This window comes from Strix uralensis, chromosome 3 (genome assembly GCF_047716275.1).
Source record: "Strix uralensis isolate ZFMK-TIS-50842 chromosome 3, bStrUra1, whole genome shotgun sequence".
Lineage (NCBI taxonomy): Eukaryota > Metazoa > Chordata > Aves > Strigiformes > Strigidae > Strix > Strix uralensis.
The window spans coordinates 123,761,031-123,782,416 of NC_133974.1; the positions used below are offsets into that span (position 1 = coordinate 123,761,031).

The window sequence follows — 21,386 nt, forward strand, 5'->3', positions numbered from 1 at the left end:
ACTTAAGTAAACTTTCTTAACAAGTGCCTGCTGCTATGAACCTGTATTGCATTAGACTGAACCAAAAAAAACCCACCTGACTTTTAGTATTCTACTTGGTTTTAGCCAGAAAGTTCAAACTGTAGTTTGGAGCATTTCTTTTGGTGGTAATACCAGCATACACAGTGACTCAAGGACCTGATTTAAAAACAAAACCGAAAAACGACAATCCCCAAACTTAAACTAGATTTTAAAGAATCTTTCCTTTCGGAACTATTTTTAACACAGATCAGTTCTCATGTTTCAGAGCCTATTCGCACAAGTATTTGTACTGGCACAACTGAGGGATGTTGTTTAAGGAAGGAACAAGTATGAGGAAGGCACGGAGAGAACAGTGGACTACACCGTCATGAGGGAGAAATATTTGTCAAACTGTGTTCTCCCAGAATTCTTTATTTGAAGAATATGGTCCTTTACTGTGTTACTGTGTGCAGTTTCAAAGCATTTAGCTCCACAGACTGGAATTACAAACTTGATTTTTCTGGAAGATGATTACTGCATGCAGTTTAAATGCTCAAAGACTGCCCATTTGCTTTCTAGAGCCAAGAACCAGAGCTGTTACCCTGACAAGGGAATGGAAAAACAAAAATTGACAAAAGTAATCTTTCTTCTATGTGTTTGAAGGCATTCAAAACTGTTCTCTCATCAGGCTGTATTGCCAAACAAAATGTCTGACTTGGAACCTGTCCTCAAAATTCTGAGCAGGAAGGACACATGTGTTTTCATCTCCCACTGTTGTGTGTTGTCTAATGTGAATAGTTCCTGTTTTTCAGGGGAAATACCTCCAGCTGCATTGGGCTGGAGTTGCCACTTTCAGCATTTTCAGCTGCTTAAATTTCCTGGAAACTGTTGTAAACTGATAGATGTCTTGCCCCATTCAACATAGCTTTTTTAATTTTGAGAAATCGATTCTTGCTTACCACAAAGAAATCTGGAAGTTCAGATTTTGTTTGTCATGCAGCGTGGATCTGATTAGAAAATAGAGCTTTGGCTGTGAGGCACTGCTTTCCTCCAGTAATGTAGACCCCTTGCTTAACTTTATATCCTAGAGAACTGGGTTTTCTTAAAGGATTGACCATTGTTTAAGTGCATTATTCAGTGATGTTTTTCTTCAATTGAACTGTTACATGCTGCTGATAATGCAATAATGTACAATCCTTTTGGCAAGCCCATAAATCAGTAGGTGTTCTGTAAATATATATGTACACATATGTAATGCTCTCTGTTTACTGATTATGAAACCATGTAATACAGGTTGTTGTTGGCTTATGCTGAAACTTCTTGAAAGAAGCCCACTTTGAAAATGTGTTGCTGTTGAAGCTAATATTATGATTCAGGTACTGTCTTTCAAAAGTACTGCATTTCAAATTTGTTTTAAGAGACACATAGGTAGATCCTGCTGTATGGTGTTATCTATACTAATGTGTGGTGTCTGTTTAGGAAAACTATTGGGTATTTCCATAAACTTTAAATGTCTGCATCTCCTCATTGGCCACTGCCCCTAATCAACTTAAGTGCAATTTGTTATACGGATGGCAGTCTTTTAATTTTGGTGTCCCAGGGCTACAGCTTGTGGTTTTGGACGTATAATGAATGAGAAATCATTTATAAAGTTAACAAGGACTCAGATTACTTTTTTGCTTCTTAACTAGAAGCTTTGTGTCTTAACTGGAGAAATCGAGTGCATGGTTGTGCGTACTAAACTGTTTTCTTTCCCTTCCCATATGTTAGACAGAGGGAAGGGCCGCCAGAGACAAGCTATTTTGGGAGAGCACCCATCATCGTTTAGACATGATGGTTATGGTAAGTAACATAGGATGACAGGTAGTTATGATTTCTTTACATGTTATGTGGAATTCTAAATATTCAATCAATGTTTCACTGTGGACCCCTACAGCATGAGTAGCTCACTATTGTGCTGTATGTGTGGTGCTGTCAGTCCACGTTCTGAAAACGCTGGTGATTCACTGAAAGCTATGTGCATTTATTGTCATGCCTCTTCCTTTGTGGAGAGCATCTGACTCTACAAATCTATTCCTCGGAAGAATGTTTCCCTTCAGTTGCCATCACCCTAGCAGTGGATGGAAAATGACATCTGTACTGGGAAAGCAAAGTTCACTTCTAGAAAATGGCAGCATAGCTTGATCAATGGTTTGATGCAACACAGAGCTCTTTGATGTTCTTACATGCAAAGCTGTGAATTGTGGGCTTTGCGTTTCTTTTAATTTAGCTAATTCTGAAAAGGTATAGCTGTGTGACTGTACAAGAATGATGTTTTGGAATTAGTGCTATAAAGTACTGCAGTTGTTACCAGTGCTATCTGTAAATGAAGATCTGCTGTCACTTTCATGTGTTGGAACAAGACCTCAGGTTTGAGAAACTAATGTCCGCACGTAGCTTGACTTCATTAGTTATTCACTGTCTTAACTACCAGATGCAATGTGATTTGTCTTGCCTCTTTGCAAATGTATTTATGGTATTTTACAGTGTAGGTTGATCTTCCAGCTACTCTTTGCAAAGGTTCTTCAAATCTCCAGAATTTCCAAGTTCCACCTTATATTTACTGATGTTCTTTTTTCATTCTTCTGATACACCCTTCTACCTTAAGTAATGTGGCTGTCTCCTCCTATACCACTGTGTTCTTCTCATTACTGCTTTTTGCTGGGGAAAAAAAGGAGAAAAGGTTCCTTTTTATACTTGGCTTATGTGAATTTCACATTTTTGTCTCAGAAGAACAGGGATCCTCTCCTTGGTCTGTAATACTGATGTTTTCTATAAACAGAAGTATTGCATTCCAGTAATGTCTATTCATTAAAAAAAAAAAAAAAAAAAGTCGTTTATTTCAGTGAAACTTGTGACTTTGCCTGTAGTGGAAAATAGGACAGCTTCATTTTGCGTAAATGCAGGGGTTTAAGTATTCCTGTTTCTTTCAAATGAGCTGTTTGCAGAAAGGCAGTCTTCTGACTTAATCTCTTGTCTCTGGAAAAAGAGCTGTGTCATCTCTCCTGACCTCTGGCTAAAAGTTCCTTCTGGTTTGTTTTCCCTACTTTGTAATATTCTTTCTTGGTGTCATGTAGGCATGGCAATATTGCTGGAGGTTTATTTTAAGTATTTCTTCTGATAGGTTTATGTTCAAATATTTTGTATGGTGTAGGGAAGATACTATTTTTATAATTATTGAAATACTTTTTTTCACTTGTGTATAGAAACAATACCATGAAACAGCTCCTTCCTTTTTGTCTAGTAATGTAAGAAGAGACTTGGAACATTAAAGGGAATAGAATAGAGTGGGGTTGGTTGGTTGGGTTTTTTTTGATTGGAAAAAAGAATTGGAAACTGCTGTAATATTGTGTCGTGCATCCTTCCCTTTAAAAATGCATTATGTATGTGGGATTTAATGCATGATTAAGTAGTGAAACATGTTTCAAACAGTATGAAAGCACCGTCTTTCATCTCCTTAGGGTCACATGGTCCTTTGTTGCCCTTGCCAAGCCGGTACCGAATGGGATCTCGGGACACTCCAGAACTTGTTGCTTATCCGTTACCTCAGGCATCCTCCTCTTACATGCATGGTGGAAATCCTTCTGGGTCAGTTGTCATGGTTAGTGGGTTGCATCAGCTAAAGATGAACTGTTCAAGGGTCTTCAACCTGTTCTGCTTGTATGGCAACATTGAGAAGGTAAGGCATAATTTATTAGAAACTTGGAAACTACTATAGTAGTTTTAATTGTTTTGAGATGGTCTAAAAGTATTTGCTAATAACTTATTGGCAACTCTTGGTTGGGCTGTTTGTTGCAATTAATTTTTTTCCCTTATCTATCTTAGGTGAAATTTATGAAGACTATTCCAGGCACAGCACTGGTTGAAATGGGTGATGAATATGCTGTGGAAAGAGCTGTCACACATCTCAACAATGTCAAGTTGTTTGGAAAGAGACTTAATGTCTGGTAAATATGTTTTATCAGATTAATAGTCTATTAGTGGGCAGATAGAATGAGGTTGCAAACAGACAACATCCTATTGTTCTGTTATCACTGTTGGAGTTATAATTTCCAATTTGCAACTATATTACTATTTATAATTTGATTTATTTATATTAATAAAGCATATGGACATTACACAGATCGTCTGTTCGTAAACAGTATTCCCGAATGTGTCTTACCTATCCTTTCTACATATTTTTAAGGAAGATGTCAAATCCAACCCATCTTGTTCTCCTTCTATTTCAAACTGTTGTAAAGATATGCCAGCTCTGTTTGGTTAGATTAATAATCTGCGTGCAAAGTATGCAAGTCTTAATTATTTAAGAAATTTTAACTATATATATATATATATATGTATATATCCTTAAATCCCAGTGTTTCCAAGCAGCATTCAGTAGTTCCAAGCCAGATATTTGAACTGGAGGATGGCACGAGTAGTTACAAGGATTTTGCGATGAGTAAGAATAATCGCTTCACCAGTGCTGGCCAAGCATCTAAGAACATCATCCAACCACCCTCCTGCGTGCTGCATTATTATAATGTTCCCCTGTGTGTAACTGAAGAAACATTTGTAAAGGTAGGCAGTTGCAATGACTGTGACGTATAGTGCTTTCGGGGGGTCTATCATAGCTTTACGCTGTGTTACTTTTAAAAAGAAATAACTGGGAGGGTTACAGCATAGTGACTGGAAGAGAATTGTTTTTTAATATAGGTTTATAGCCTCTCTAAATACAAGCTGCTATATTTTCACAATTCTGGCATTATTCTCTCTTTTTAAATTATTTTTTTTAATGTGAGAAACAAGATCTTGGAAATGTGGAGCTTATTGTGTTTTTTTGTGGAGGAAGGAGAAAAGATTCACACAAAACCAAATACAGGGAAAGTTTGGACTACAGTTCACAAAAGATTACTGACTTGCTGAGATGGTTACTCTCACAACTGCTAGGGTGTTCTGGAGTGGAGAGAAGCATGCACCTGAAATAGTTTGCACAGTTGAGTCCTGAATGAACTCTGAATGCTTAAAGCATGCAGTACTGGGCCTCTCAAGTGGAGGCACTGGTAAAACTGATGACAGTTCAGTGAGTTCTTTTTTCAGTTCAATAATTTTTTTTTTTTCCCAAGCTCTGTCTGAAAGTTAGCTCTGGTTCATAGGTGGTGTGCTTGTATATACAACTTCTGAGCTACTGTACTGAAGTGAGAATGTCAAAAATATTTGTTTCTGTTTAAATATGTTTGAGGTGGTAGTGATATCAGTGGTCTTAATTTTTGTGCCTATAAAATCATACTTCTCATGGGACAGCACAGATATAGGAGCTTTGTTTTGCATACTATAGAGTGGTATTCTAAAGAGTTACCAATCTAAACATATTTTTCTGTAAATTTGTGGAAGCTCTCTTAAAGTGTTGGCATCTTCCTTTTTGTGAGTCTCTTCCAGTAGCTTGGAATTTTTGCTAATGTGATTATGTGCATTTTTACTGGAGTTTTACCTATTATTTTATTTTTGTGACAGTTATGTGAGGATCATGAAGTTCTCAGCTTTATTAAATACAAAGTGTTTGATCCAAAACGTAAGTAAACTTTTGACCTATTTGGGAAGCTATTTGAATTCCAGTTTTGATAAGAACATACGCTGTCAGGACACATTATTGATCGTTCCCTTTTTTAAAATCTCATTTTGACAGCTTCTGCCAAAACACTGTCTGGTCTGTTGGAATGGGAATGTAAGACAGATGCAGTGGAAGCTCTCACTGTACTTAATCACTACCAGATAAGAGTCCCAAGTAAGTCAGTTTTACTGATCTTACTGCTATCAATTTTTTTCTTGTTTTCTTCCATGTTGATACTGTCTCTGTAAAAGGTGAGGCTTCAGCAGCTGAGTCTACAGCTAAAAACTGTGTCAGTCTTACTGTGTGTATATATGCTGTATTTCATATATGCATATATACTGTGCTATATATATTACAATATTTAGTCTCTAGTTTAGGTTCTGTTAGCTTCTATCTAAATGGCACTCTTTCTTCTTAGTTTTTGAGTCAACCTGTAGAACTCAAAATATGCTCCACAACTTTGAAGTTATGGAAAGACAGAGGGAAAAAAAAATTGGTTTGGGATAAAAAGGCAACAGGCAGGAAAAGCATTAAAATCCACTGTTATCAAAATCAAACTTAATGGATAACATCTTACTGAAGCTTTTTATATCTTTCAAAATAAATGCAGAGACTTTGAGCAGAAGATTCTTTAAGTTGCACAGTTTAGTGCTCTGAATTAACTGCTTCTGTAGTGGGTTCTCTTTCAAATCAGAAATTGTGAGGCCAAGCTGAGTTTAGCTCCAAACTAGTAAGAATGGAGGGGGAGTTGACCTGCTAAACAAGTACACAATAGGCCAGATCTGCACGGGACAATTAATATAGTTTACTGGATTAAATGGAATTATGTTCACAGACATAACTTTGAATCCAGTCCAGTGTCTAGGATTTTAAACTATCTTCTCCAAACTATTATGAATTTGTATCCCTGTCAGGTGTTAACAGTTCAAATCTTTCCTATCCCTCCCGCCGCCCCTTTTGTCCAGCTTCTCCGTAATGGACTGGGATTACTTCAGGGGCAGAATAGTTTTTAAGATTGGTAACATACTGTTATGATCTCAGATTTATCTCAGTTTAGAGAGGTGAATAACAGCAGAAGAACTCACTCTTTCAACATGAAAAAGGCAAACTCTAATGTATAATCAAATATAGCTATCGCAGGAAATGACAGTATTTTTAAACAAGGACTGCTGGTTAAGAGTTGCTGTGGTAAGATTAAGGTTGGCTGAACCAAGAGGGTGTATCTTCCATTACCTGAGAGGCAAACGCGTGCTGCCATCTGTGGGTCTTGGCAGCCTTTCCAAATAGAGGGGGGTTGTTTCACGCTTTGCTTTCTGGAGAGGCCTGAAGGGTGCGCTGGACATCCTGCTGGTTTTTTCTCAAACACACGTAAATACTGTCCAGTGCCTCTCTGATACAAATGTCACATTCTAAATCCTGACTTCCTTAAGTATCTATGCCTTTTGTCTTTAAATTGCCTGTGAAATACTACTTTTTATAAATAGCTCAGCTAGGAAGAAGTGCAGCAATAATGGTAACATCTTTCTTGTGTATAGTACAACATTTGGAATTCTACCTATATTCCCTTGCGACAAGATCCATCACTTTGTTTTTATGTCTAAAAAATGCCGGTAGACTATCAGTGACACCGACTTACAGGTCATCTGGTGTCTGCAGGCCACTGGCGTGGGGTAGGCAGGGAGATGTGAGCCTTAAATCTAAAGAATTGGTAAATTTGTCAGATTATGCAAGGTGATCTTGATCAGCAGGAGAGCTATGCTCAGTAAAATGCTTTGAGTATGTTATATGTTGTCTCCTGACAGATGGCTCCAACCCTTACACCTTGAAGCTTTGCTTCTCTACGTCATCCCATTTATAGAGAAGAGGACAGCATGTTAAGAGCTACGTTCACCTTGATTTGCAAGTTTAAAACTACACTTCGTTCACAAAGCTCTAAAGTGGTTGTTATAATGTTGCCTTGTTTCAACTTAATTCTAATATCTTTAATCTTGTTTTATAATAAATGGATGTTCTTCATAAATACAAAGCAGATTTTTTTCTTTTTGCCTCTGAGAAATACATGTTGTAAGCTTACTACAAAGTTTGTATTTTGTTAGTGTAGTATCTTCAAATGTCTAAAGAAGCACCAGTAGTATAAACAAGATTGTTTTCTTCCAAAAATGAAATATATTTGCATTTTCGATAATGTTAAAGACTAGCAAGTATTTTTCCATTTGTAGTCTTAATTGGCAGATAGAACTATTACATCAGAATTTTAAATGTAGAACTTGTTTTTCAGTATGTTTAGTGAAGTATGTTGCAATACTAAAAAGCTTGTATTTATAAAATGCTTTAATCAGGTTAATGTTGCACATACCGAATTTTTAGTAGTATAGACTTGATTTATAGTTCAAACAAAGCTAAAGTGTAAAATTATTAAGTATGTACATGTGTATGGTGTGAATTCATATTTACTTAAAGTGGTTTTGTTTTTTTTAAAAAAACTATTTTCCATTTGCATTAGCATGATGCCATCTATAGCTAGTCCCACCATAGGGGCCTTTTAAAAATTAAAATTGCAAGCCTGTATCAATGTGTTCATCCTCATTTTCCATAATTCAAATTTAAATCTTCGGTGTTTAACATATCCTCTTGACTTTTTTTTTTTATACTAAATGGTAGAAGTTGGATATGTGAGAAGACTGATTGCAATAGAAACCAAGGTGGTACAAATAGTTAAAACAAAAAGCAAGCCCCACCATACTCTCTGACCTGTACAGTTAATTTGATATTTTCTTTTGTCTGATTTATCTTACACATCTGTTAAGACCATGAAAGAATTCATAGGATGAATAGACTTGACTAGCCTCTCACTTAAAACTGAGTTAATCTAGGTGTGATTTGGGTAATGTAACTAATTACATGATGTGAAATTAATGAGGCGAGAAATCTTTCACTGTGGGGAAGATGATTTGTTTTATCCCAATACTTTGAAACCTTTATTCTTTCTTCCAGAATTGGAGTCTCATCTTACTTGGGCTAAACCCCCAGAAATGGGAAACCAAGCAGGGAAGTCTGGGAGCTGTTGTCCTAGGCTGTGTTTGTTCTCCTTTCTGAATTTGCAGCAAAGTGTTTAGGGCTTCTTTTAGTTCTGATTAGTGATCGGAGAGAAGTTATTTTATCAGGTAGTTTATGTTTTACCATACTAGTTCTTTGTTCTGTCCATGTGTTTTTTATTCATATCCATCCTTTATGCAAGATTATTTGTGCAGTATGTTTGTCCTTGAGAGATTACATTGCAGTGTGTTTACAGACTGTGGGCATTGTACATGTCTTGAAATACAGACTAGATTTTCCCCATTCCTAATTTCAAGGCAAATACACCTTACCATACAAGGTTTTCTCATCAATAATGATTCATTTTTGCCCTGTCTACCTCCATTTTCTTCGTGCTTGAGGTAATGAGTATTTCAGGTATTCACATCGGGCTTCTAATACATCCGAACTGGGAACTGAAGGAAGCTGCTCTTTAGTAGCTCTTTCTGCACAGGATTTAAAATAATACTAGCCTTCTGTCTGGTGGGTGGCAAACTGACTTGCATTTTGGGGGCGCTGCTAATACTCTTTCAGCCTCACTGCTTTTGCCCCAGTATTTGCTTCCAGAGGGCTCCAGTGTAGAAGGCTATGTGCCATATCTTGCTGCTTGCCAACAGAAATGCTGGGTACTAGTGAAATGTTCTGTGCTGCCTAGTGTTTTAACTGTAAAAGGTCTCTCCCAATCATTCATTTCTCTTCCATCAACTTGAATGTTCTCTGGAAACCTGTTTCTTCTGTCCTAACTTGCATTGCTATTTGTATTAATGTAGTTTCAGAAGTCAGGTTGTTTGTAGTTGAGCATGAAAAATAGTATGTTATCTGTTGGTCCAGTTTGGGATGTAGGATGAGTGACACTTAAAGCATTCAGGTTTCACACAGACGACACACAGACACACGCACAAAAAAAAAAAAAAAAAGCACTTTAATGTTTCAGTGTCCTCAGTGGATCACAGCATTCAGTGCCTAAGATGTTCAGGTGAAAGGCATCTTTTCCTGTGGCTGCCCAGATCAAATGAAGACAGACTAGTTTCGGGTGTATCTGAGAGAACTTGATACCAGCTGGAAGTCCCAAATGCAAAATGAGTAGCCTGTGCCATATGGGGAAGAAAGGAGAGGAATCTGAAAAATTGTTCAGGCTTCTTTCTCCTTAAAATAATCATCTTACTCATGTAAAAGTTGAGAACAGGAAAGATTCCTTGTTGGTGTTTTGCTCTAAAAGGAAAATACATGTCTTCTCTTGGGCCTACAAAGGAGGGATGCTTGTTCTCAGGGAGGAATGAGGTTGGTCTCCTCCTTCCACAGACAGGGTCTGTGTTCACCTATTGCTTTTTAGAATAGAGCCAAAACAGTGGGGCAGGTTAAGAGTTAATTGTCCCAAGGGGAGTGAAGTTTGTCTATCATTTGGCAGTGGTATTACTTTACTTGTTAGATTAAACTTAAACCATTAAGGTCTCTCTGCATTTTTTTCTGTCTCTTTTGCATGAGCCATAAAAGAAAAATAGTGAACATTGCTATGCACATGCCCTGCTTCTAAGCAGCTGTCACTGACACTGTAGTATCTTCATGTCTGTTCCACTGTAGCTTTTTTTTAAAACAAGAAAAAAGTTTATTTTTTCTATTTGATTGGCTTTCTTTGGAGGTAAATGATATATTGAGGTGGAGATCTGTTCATCTTCTCTCATGGTACTCTAATCCTTGTTTATATTTATTTTTCCTTACCTGCAAGAAGTGGGAATAGTTGCTTTTTGGCTTTCTATACCACCACAGCAAGATAGAGTGTATCTCTAGGGTGATATAAGAAAAGATTTAAAAGAAGCCATTCAGGAAGTGTTTGGGTGTCCTGCTTTATGAAAGGAATGATACAACTTAATGTGGTGTCACTAATTCTGTCTTTTAGCAAGGGATAATGTTTGGGGTAAGCTGGCTGAAACCCTCTTTGTTGTAATTAAATGCAACTTGCTCTTTTCCCTGCTGTGTGTTTTCTTGTGAACAGCAAGAAACTTGTTTGAATATTATGATGGCTTAGCAGGAGATGTTCAGTCTCTTCTGTTAAATAATATGTCAGAGTCTGGGAACATGAACACACTTGCTCAAATTATTTCACTTTTTCTCTGGGATGTGTTTAAACATCTTTGGGATTTTTCTGTGTCCTCTTTTGAAAATACCTTGCATTCTCACATCTGTAGCTACTAGTCAGGGGTTTTTTTAGCCATTTCAGCTTTTTATGTCTACACAGTCAATGGGTTTATTCCTTTCTGGCAATTACAGAGGTGGTAATAATCTCAAAAATAATCTTGTTTGCATTGGCATGGCTTTGGCTAGAAAAAGTGTGCAAGAAGGCATGGGAAAATAAAACACTAGCTATGGGCTCAGCTTCCTGTGAAGACTTCTTAAAGCATAAAATGCTGTTGTTCTGATTTTGACCTTAAACTAGATGCAGCTGTGCTGCAGTTGAGAGCCTCGCACCTTCACATACCTGGTGTATAAAAGGTAACTCAGGAGTCCTGCTGTAAAACTTGCCTTGCAGTGGTTGCACCAGATCAGTTTGCATGTTTGATGCTGTGACCGAGCAATGCTCTGGCATGTTGTCATAGAAGAACTGATAGTGCTCTCTGAATACATGGAAAAGATGTGTCAGCCTTAAGGAAACAAACTTCATTGATTTGGGTCCCCTGGTAGCAACAGGCCAAAAGAAAGGGAAAAGTGTAAAGGGAAAAGCAGTCTGGTGCTCCAGTGTTTCCCGTCTGTTAGTTAGCTGCTGGTACTGTGGTGCTGTCCTACGTCGTCATAGGTAGTGTTGCTCTAAGACAGGTGAGAAAGGCCTCGCTGAATAACAGCTGGGGAGAAGTATCTTGTGTGACCTGATTTGTTGTGAAATTCAAGAGTGAATGGAGAATCCTGTCTAAGCAAGGGACAAGTGGTGCTGCAAGACCTCTGGAAGGAAGGCACTGAGGAACAAGGGGTGAGCACAGTTCGCTAGACCAGCATTCCTCTCCTGGACTGTGGGGCTGACAAGTCTGAGAAGTAGACATTAAACTGCAGCTGGATGAAGAGGTCTGACATGTGAGATCTCACCTAAGGCCATCCTAGCTTAGGAGTGTGGTGTTTTTCACTTCCTTAATTTCTTCTAGCTTATGTTATTTTTATGCTTAACAAGACCACATGTTTTGAATTAATCTAGGATTTTCCCAGCTTACCTTTGCTTCCGTAAGGAATGGTGTAGGAGTGGACTGGAATGTGAAAAATGTTAATAGTAATCACCAGGGAAGTCCAAGTTGAGAAATACTTGGTGTCGTTATTCATCTGTAAAACAAGGGATATCCTTTTTTTTTTCCCTCGCCTGTTAGACCCTATGCATGCTAAGTGAGTAGTAAGACAGTATCTTTTCAGTTGCACCATTAAAATTGACACTTGGGGAGAGGGGTGATCAGATGTGCTCACGTGATAATGTGATGTTTCCAGCATGCCGTTTGGGTTCCTTACAAAAGCCGGTGGGAGCATAGTCTGAGATGAAAATAAGATGAAGCAAATAGCTGTTCAGGGTTTGGGATGATGAGGCCCCCAAGTTCTACTGCTAAAGCATCTGATTTGATAAAGGGTGAAGAGCTTCCATTTCTAGGCAGTTGTTTTGTCAAGTTAAAAGAACAAAATATTTGTGTTCTGTTAAATCTCCTAATGCATAATACTCTTTCCCTGTTAAAGATAGAAGATTTCTTTCTGCAAGATCTGTAATTCCCACAGGATGTGGAGGAACCTAATGCAGCCAGATTACTTGTGCTGTGCTTTGGCCATGTCCCTCTAAAGGAAATAACCTCAGTCCCTTTTCTTGTGTTCAGACAGCTTTGGTATCTATCCTGTGCCAAGCCTTCCTGTTCTGGCTTTTCACAGCCAGCTCCCTGGGCTAGAGCCACGCATTAATTCAGATAGGTTCTCTGCTTTTTCTCTTAACTGTTGCAGCCATTGATGCAAGGGCTTAATTTCTGGCATGATTTATTTAACTTTTTTTCCTTCTCTGGTGTTCATGGAGCAGCTGCAGACTGAGTGGGTCTTCATGCAAGGGAGTGAGTACTCCTGCAGAAATGTGCCAGGGAGCCAGCAGCTATTAAAAAGGCAAGATAATTAACCCTCTCTTCCAAGGCATCCGGGATCCAGGAATACAAATTAGTCCTGGCAGGGGCAGTACAGCAGTATTCAGAAGAAAACACTGAAACAGGCTTGTAGCATGGTTGGCAGTTGCTGCAGAATACAGGATGTAATTATTCAATTTTATACAAGCCACTACCTGTTTGTTTATGTTCTCTTGCCACCTTTTCTTTCCATTTCCTTCTTCAAGCTAGTAAGAAAATTAAATTGCAGGTGTTTGTGCTCCACTCAAATTTCGGTGTTAGTAGTCAAATAAGCCCCCAGAAGTTATTAGTTGGAGTGCTTGCTTACTGAAACTCTCCTCTCCTGAATTTTCTGTCACTTAGGCTGTTAATACAGCAGACTTTGGATATTTCACAATTTGTATTAGTTGATGCTTCTCTATCATCCAAGTGTAAACTTCTGGCCGTTTTAAACTTAATGGCATGGATTTGCATGTAATATAGATTATGCTTCTATTTTCTCTTCTGTTAACCACAGCACTGAAACTGCTAAATCAGATTAAATCAGTGGGCTTTAGATAAGCATCCTGTTGAAAGGTTTCAGAAGAGTGTCTAAGAAATAGCCTGGTCAGACAGTGACTTGGGTAATCTTTTTTGACATTACTGCATGGCTTCTGTCTGAAACATGGTAACCTAGAACTTCACTAGTTTAAGGTGGGAATCCTACTCACTGAGCTTTAATTTTCACTTGCCTATCTTCTTGGGGAGCACTTTAAATCTGAAACAAACTCCTGAGTTCTAAGGATAAAGCTCAAACTGGAATATGTTAGTTATACTTAAGTATGTTCTTCTCGCCCAATAATTCTGTGGAGGTTTTTCATCTTCTTGTTGCTATACAGACAAAGACTTGTCTGTGCCTTTTTAAGGATCTTTCTCATGCTTCTAACTCTTCCTTTTTGTGTCCTTTTAATATGAATCAACGAGAACTAACTACAGGATTTCAGATTAGGACTGTGCTATTGATTTATTTCACAGAATCATCTAGGTGAAAAAGACCTTGAAGATCATGTAGTCCAACCACTGACCTAACACTGGCAGTTCCCAACTACACCATATCCCTAAGTGCTATGTCAACCCTACTCTTAAACACCTCTAGGGATGGGGACTCCACCACTGCCCTGTGCAGCCCATTCCAATGCCCAACAACCCCTTCTGGAAAGAAATATTTCCTAATATCCAGTCTAAACCTTCCCTGGTGCAGCTTGAGGCCATTACCTCTTGTCCTATTGCTTGTTACTTGGTTAAAGAGACTCATCCCCAGCTCTCTGCAACCTCCTTTCAGGTAGTTGTAGAGGGCAATGAGGTCTCCCCTTAGCCTCCTCTTCTCCAGACTAATCAACCCCAGTTCCCTCAGCCGCTCCCCATCAGACCTGTGCTCCAGACCCTGCACCAGCTTCGTTCCCTTTCTCTGGACACGCTCGAGTAATTCAATGTCCTTTTTGCAGTGAGGAGCCCAAAACTGAACCCAGTAATCGAGGTGCGGCCTCACCAGTGCCGAGTACAGGGGTAAGATCACTTCCCTGTCCCTGCTGGCCACACTGTTTCTGATGCAAGCCAGGGTACCATTGGCCTTCTTGGCCACCTGGGCACACTGCTGGCTCATGTTCAGCCGGCTGTCAATCAACACCCCCAGGTGCCTCTCTGACTGGCAGCTCTCCAGCCACTCCTCCCCAAGCCTGTGGCGCTGCTGGGGGTTGTTGTGGCCCAAGTGCAGCACCCGGCATTTGGCCTTATTGAAACTCCTACAGTTGGCCTTAGCCCATCGCTCCAGCCTGTCCAGATCTCTGCAGAGCCTCCCTACCCTCGAGCAGATCAACACTCCCACCCAACTTGGTGTCATCTGCAAACTTACTGAGGGTGCACTCGATCCCCTCGTCCAGATCATCAATAAAGATGTTAAACAGGAGTGGTCCCAAAACTGAGCCCTGGGGGACACCACTCGTGACCGGTCGCCAACTGGATTTCACTCTGTTCACCACAACTCCTTGGGCCCGGCCATCCAGCCAGTTTTTTACCCAGCGAAGCATGTGCCCATCCAAGCCTCGAGCAGCCAGTTTTGCCAGGAGAATGCTGTGGGAAACGGTGTCAAAGCATTTCAGAGTAACGTGCTCTCTACTCTTGCTCTTCTTCAGCTATAGCTTTCATCTACTAATAAAAAAACCCAACCCTGCCCTAATAGTCTAAAGGACAAGTTCGTCTCCACGAAGAGAAAGAAGGTGATAATAATTCCCCATGTGTTTCAGGATATAGACCCCAAGTTCACAGCTAAGTGTGACTCTGCTCTTCTTGGTTTCTCCAGCATAGGCTATAACACACCATTTGAGTGTTGCTTCAACCTGCCCCTGCTGTTACCTCCAGTGACTGTATCTTTGACCCTGTCATTGCAAAAAAAGAAATGGAGCTCTCCCTTTTTATCTCCCAAAGCTTCCAAACAGGGTTTGTTCATCTGTCTGTTTTCTGCACATTTTGAAACTTCTTAAATAGAACAGGTATATTCAGGAATGCAGGGACAACAGATGCTAATCTTACTCTTTTAGACTGGCAGGAAGGAATGAGTCCTGTCCTGAGACCACCAGCACAACCTCCATTTCTTATTGCTGAAAACAGACTTGGCTTTCCAGGAACTCTGCTTTGTAGACCCTTCCAGAGAATGCCTAGCTAAGGATAAACCTCCTTTCATGCTGAGGACAGAGTTCAGAAACCCTGATGGCATGAGTTCATCTATGGTATGTGTGTGGGGTCAGGCTTTATGTTCCAAGGGGACAGTTGCTTCTTTCTTGTAGCATGTGGTCATCCCGACAGTCTTGGCAGGAGACCTACCTCCAATAATCTGCTCATAGCTGACCAGTGTTTGAGAGGGGTTAGTCTTTAAACAGCTTTAGAAGCAGTCACTTTCCATGTGAAGCTGCTCTTAAGCCATTTTGCAAGCACTTATGCTGCTTCTATCTTGTACTTCTTTTGAGGTGCTGATATTCCTCATTTCCCCAGTCATTGTGTGACTGCCTGTATTCAGTATTGGCCCGGTTCCTATTGAAGATCAGTGTTCACAACAGCATCATCCTCTTCTGTGCCTGCTTTGAGTTGTGTATGAGGTTTGAGCTTAGGTCTGACAGCTGGGAGGTTGGTTAGCTCCTGAACCAAGGAGGGTGAGAGTCTGCCCTGACACAGCAAAGCCCTAGAAACAACTTGCCCAGAGCTCCTAGTTTTGCTAGTAGCTCAGAAACTTGTTCTCGCTTGTCCTTGCAGCTCAGTGAGGCGTCTGTTTACCTTTTGCAAAACACACTCCCTATTAACCCTGAATCAGCTTTGTAGCTAGGGCTATGCAACACAGAGACCAAGCTGATAACCATTTTGCTTTGTGTCCTTTCCAAGTACAGACCAAGTTTTACTCCTTGATCTCAGGAAACGGCAGATGGAGAGACTGATGCTGTGTTCACCTGGGAGATACTGTTCTTATCTGCTCTGTTAACAGGGAGCTGACCAAAGGAGCAAGAGAAACACAATCACACCTTTGGTTCCTGGTTGTGCCAGCAGTACAGAACAACCACAAACATCTGTCCTGCTCACCTGTAAAGCAGGGAAGGTTTCAGAGCAAGGCTGGCTGAACTTTTAGAGACATAGATTGCTGTAAAAGGAGTTTTTTCATGCTATTTAGGTAGCTTTGGGCTTGGTACAAGGTAACTCTGTGCACCTGGCTTGCACATGAGGAATGCATGAGGCCCAAAATCTTTGACTTCTCTGGTGTTTTCTTGTGACTTTTTCCTGGTTTACTGGTGCCCCTGCAGCGTGCCCGTGCAACTTGTTTGAGCTTGGGAATTGCATTGGTCCTCATAGGCACGGCCAACGTGCCTGCCCTTGTCCTCACACACGTCCATGCTTTGCAGGGGAATGTCACTTGACTGGAATGTCGCATTGCGTGGAGCCGAGGCCATGTGAATAACCCACCTGCACGTGGGTTTTGCCTGCTGGGATGCTGGTTTCTGCCAGGAATCTGGTGTGAGTAAGAAATTGAGGACAGGGAAGGATAGGGCAGCTGTTGCCACAAAAGCATTTTTCAACTACTTCTCTACAGACCATTCACAACAGACTTCTGCCTTGCCTCCCTCTCCTGGTTCCTTTCAGGGCCTGTGGTTCTGCCTAAAAATAAATGATACAATATTTATTAAAAAGGATGCAAAAATGGCTTTAGATGGTGTGTAGTCCCCAAGTCCCTTTCTGCCAGGCACAGCCCAGCTGCTGCAATTCTGGGTTGCACTGTTATCTGAAATAACAAAAAGGTGCCATGGAGGAATGGGCAGGATCCTGAGTGGGTCCTGTTCAGGGCCAAGCACCTGCAGCTCTGCTGTTGTCAGGCTTCGGCAGTGTTTTAACTGATTTGCCTCTCTGGACCATACACCTGATCTGAAATGCTTCCTGGCACCCACTCCTCAGTGTATTTCTTCTGTCAGCTGAAGCAGGGAACTTACCACCTCAAAATAACAGGCATAGATTTAATTTATTTTATTAACTATTATTTCCTCTTTGTCTGCAGCTCTTGCCTTCCTTCCCTCCCTGTGGTGGTGGGCTGAGTAGGCAGGGAGGAAGCTCCCTTGTGGGCCTGTCCTGACCAGCAACAAAGGTGGGCCACCACTTCCCAGGGCAAAGGGTCACTTTCTGCAAGGCGCGTGGCTGACACTGTCTTCTTGCTGTGTTCATGTGGCACTGAACTCGAGCAAGGAGAGCATTGCATTCTGAAGTGCTCGGCGTGGGATTGAGTTTCAGCTATGACTGTTCTTGGGGTGGAATTCACTGAAATGAAAACAATCTGACTTAGAGATTGTCAGGCAAATGGTGGGACGACTTCTGCCTGCAATGGACAGTCCATCTGGGTGTGTACCTGGACGCTGTCACCGAATTACTTCCCATCTCCAGTGTCCTCTGAGGCCTAGCAAATGGATCAGATGTGTTTGTCTCTCCTGGCTGCAGGGGGATCCTCCACTGCACCCAACCAAGGCTACTTTACCCACAATTTATACCAGTGTAAAATGGGAACTTTTCTGCACAGGGAATGGCATGTGAGGTTAATCCAAATTACATAAAAGCACTACTATAAAGATTGGTGAAACTGCATTAAGCCCCTTTGTAGACACAATTCCAGACTGAAGGAAGTGAAGTCAAATACTGGCCCCTCGAGCTCTGAAAAGGCATGTGTGAGTGCGGTGTGATGCCCATTGGCAAGTCCTCTGGAAACACCAAATTGAGTTATGTTTCTTGACTATCCCTGAATATCCTACTGCTCTTGTTAAAAGCTAAATTTTCTCCTAAAAAAAGCTGCAAGTGTGAGCAAGTCCCATCTCCATGCCCTTGGACATGCATCAGAAGGACAATTTTAGCCTCGTAATAAAGTTGCTGTCTGTGTTGCTCACACTGCTCTTGTAGTGGCCATGTGGATCCTTCCATGTTATCTACTCATCTCTCCCCAACTGTGCACATGCTGCATGTCCTCAGTCTCTGTAGCTTGAGGAATTGCAAATAAAATGCCTCTTTTGGCTCCTGCTACCTTTGTGCCAGTCTCACCTTGGCTTGTGCTGCAGTGCGCTGGGGCTTGTACGGCCTTTCCCACTTGCCCTTGGGGATTTTTCCTGCACCAGTTGTGGCCTCGATTGGCCCCCTGGGCTGTCTCTGGGCTTGTGCTCAAGCCCCTCTTGGGCTGTGGATGGAAGATGCACAAAACAACCTGTGGGTTCCCAGTGGGAGCAAACGGCCCTGACTTGTGGCAGCTGGGAGTTAGCAAGCTTCCTCCCTGCCAGGTAGAAAATTGGGGACAACTCTTACCAACTGTACTTTTGGAGCACGTCAGCAGGAGAATCGGGACACAACAGCCACTACTTTTGTTTCTCTGTTAGTGTCTCGGGGCGGACAAACCAGGCTTTGGGTCCCTGTAGTGCTACAGAGGGGGCAAGGGCTGGGAGGGGGCAATGGGTCCTGCTGTCTCCTCCCCCAGGTCCAGGCTGGAGGCTCCCTGGGGCAGTGCTGGCAGGGAGAAGCTGAGCAGGGCCTGCCCTGCTGGCAGGGGACAGCAGGTGGCAGCAAGAAATTCGTGTCCCTTTGCTCTGTGTATGTTTTCTCCCTGGAACTTCACCTGGGGGCAGGAGTCTGAAGCCCAAAGCTGGCTGCTGAATTGCTGACAGTGAAATCTTACACAAACTCTGTGTTAAGTAGGTTTTACACTGCTTTTGGTTTGTGCTTGTAGGCTGTTTCAGGTCATGGGATGCTCTCCTGCAGCATCTGCACTGTATCCCCAGCAGGGATGTACAGAACTAGACATGCAGAACTGCACGTGCAGAACTGTGGTTTGGACTCTTATTCACTAGGACAGCCACTCCAGCTCGTGCAGGACAATTTGCCGAGACATCTGTGAGTGAGGAGAGACACTGTGTAGAGCATGCCAGGGGCAGCAAGCATGTATGTTGCTGAACGCAGCTATGCTTTGGAGAGGGCAGTGTGTAAGATTGTTTATGCAGAAACCCATCCTTACCTTGGAAATCCTCTCAGGGTTACCCAGAAACGTTCCAGTTGGAAAACTCAATGTCTGAATCTCTCCTGTGGTCTTGTCAGCTCTGGGGTGTGAGCTAAGACATCTCTACAACCCCTCTCTTAAGAGCAGCATTGCAAAAGAGTTCCACTGGGTAACCCAGACACCTGGATTTGATTCCACTTGGGTAAGCAATTTATCAGGTAAGGGAGGATATTTCATCCCTTTTCCTTGAGGGAGCTGATGTGCTTCCAAACATGCGCAAATGCCCTTGATGCTTCAGTAACAATGGATAACAGCAGCCTGGTTTAGGAAGAACAGATCTCTCAAGACAAATGTGACTGCTTCCATGGGGGAGAGAACGGAAAAGGATCAGACAACCAAAGGTGTGATGGCCCAGGACCTCTGAGGAGTGTTTGTTAGATAAATGCAGAGGTGCTGTGAGAGGCATGAGAAAACTGGCTGTCACAGTGGCACAGCTAGGGCCCAGAAGAGATCAGGGTCCCCCGTGGGGCAAGACATCTGTGACAAAGGGCTCACAAAAGGGACGTGGGGAGTCTGCAGGTTTACCTGGAGGGGGTGGGAATGAGTCCCATTTGCTTTCCTCCTGGTTTTCCTCCAGACCTTGCCTGTCCCGCTTATTGCAGTGGGGGCACCTGGGAAATAATGGCAGAGGAGAGTTGTGTCTGCCTCCCTGGCTCCTGCGCTGGCTGTTGGATTGTCCCACTCCTGAGCCATGCCCTGTGGGCTCTGTCTGGAGCTCACCCCCACACAGGGAGCAGCAAGCCCTGCCTGCCTGATGAGCTCTCTGGTGGCTTTTTTCAAGGAGGAAGGAGGCCTGTATCATGATGATGGGTTGCAGAAGGAAGACATGGATGAGGAAGAAGCATTAACACTGGTGGAGACTGCCTTGGGCCAGAGCAGAAGCCTGACAAAGGCTTGGTCCTGCCAGCCATGTGCTGTCAAGCTCTGGCTGTTCTCTATATTCTGTAGCGTTACCTTCACTCCTGGCAAAGAACGGGGACAGCTTCAAATCTGGAGCCAGACTGCTTATGCCCAAAAGAAAACAGTTGTTTTGATACCAAATAAACTATGTTTGTTATTCTGGGGAAATTTCCACCTTCTTTTTGTTTTCCATCCTCATTACATGTAACACAAGTTGGCTTTAACCAGGGGTCCAGAACAGGAATGGTACAGCAGCTGTGTAGGGCAGTGAACCCTGTTGGAAAGCTGTTCCTTTGCCCTCCCACCTTGGTCTCAGCTGGGGCTTGCTCCTGTTCTGCTTTCCTTCTGGATTTGCTCTTTTTTGGTTTTCCTTTTGTCTGTGCTCTCTTCTTTCAGGCCAGGGCATGTGTTTTCCAAGGGTCAGCTGAAGAGGTCACAGTCTCTTCAGTGTTTAACCTTGGCCATAGATTTTGTAAGTCTCACGGGAAAAGAACCAACCTCAGTTTGGCATTTTTAGCATCCCTCTGCCTCTGAGCCCAGAAAGCCCCTCAGTCTGTCTGTTGCACAAGCTGCCCAAGTGCTCTGGGACTGCTTGCCGAGCTGCCCCTCTTGTCTCGCTGGGGACAGGAGTAAGCTGAAACTGCAGGGCAGCTGCCAGCATCCCCGCTCCCTAGGCAGTTGTGTCAGGCAACGAACACTGTGACATTTGTCCTGCTGGTCTGGGTGAGACACAGGGCCTGAGGTCTCACCTTTTCTGTGCCAGGATGTTATCTGAAAAGCAGATTCATGGCTGGCGTGCAATAAACCAGTCTTAAGACACTCAGAAGAGAGATTGTATTTATTCAGGCCTGGGTGCTCGGTGGACTTTTCCACAAATCAAGCCCACCAACAGCAGGTTTTCATGCTTCTTTTATACAAAAAAATCAGAGGTTAGTACTTTTCCAAACACGCCTATTAGATACTAATTGGTTAGTGATTAACATACAATTACAGTACAGCTTACATAATGCTTCTACTACTAGGCATGCTCAGGGGAAGGTTCTTAACCTGGGCAGGGGTCTTTTTGATCTGTGGGTGT

At 42.1% G+C, this 21,386-nt stretch overlaps 1 protein-coding gene across 1 annotated transcript in view; it reads left to right on the forward strand.

Annotated features, from left to right (window-relative positions):
- Positions 1–8,197, forward strand: part of HNRNPLL (heterogeneous nuclear ribonucleoprotein L like) — a 27,315-nt gene extending 19,118 nt beyond the window's left edge. Inside the window, exons 7-13 of the mRNA XM_074864233.1 lie at positions 1,771–1,842; positions 3,501–3,718; positions 3,865–3,986; positions 4,398–4,599; positions 5,533–5,590; positions 5,705–5,803; positions 7,432–8,197. Coding sequence (XP_074720334.1) covers positions 1,771–1,842; positions 3,501–3,718; positions 3,865–3,986; positions 4,398–4,599; positions 5,533–5,590; positions 5,705–5,803; positions 7,432–7,487 — 827 coding nt within the window. The 3' untranslated portion in view covers positions 7,488–8,197. The remainder of the gene's footprint in view (positions 1–1,770; positions 1,843–3,500; positions 3,719–3,864; positions 3,987–4,397; positions 4,600–5,532; positions 5,591–5,704; positions 5,804–7,431) is intronic.
- Positions 8,198–21,386: the final 13,189 nt, after the last annotated feature.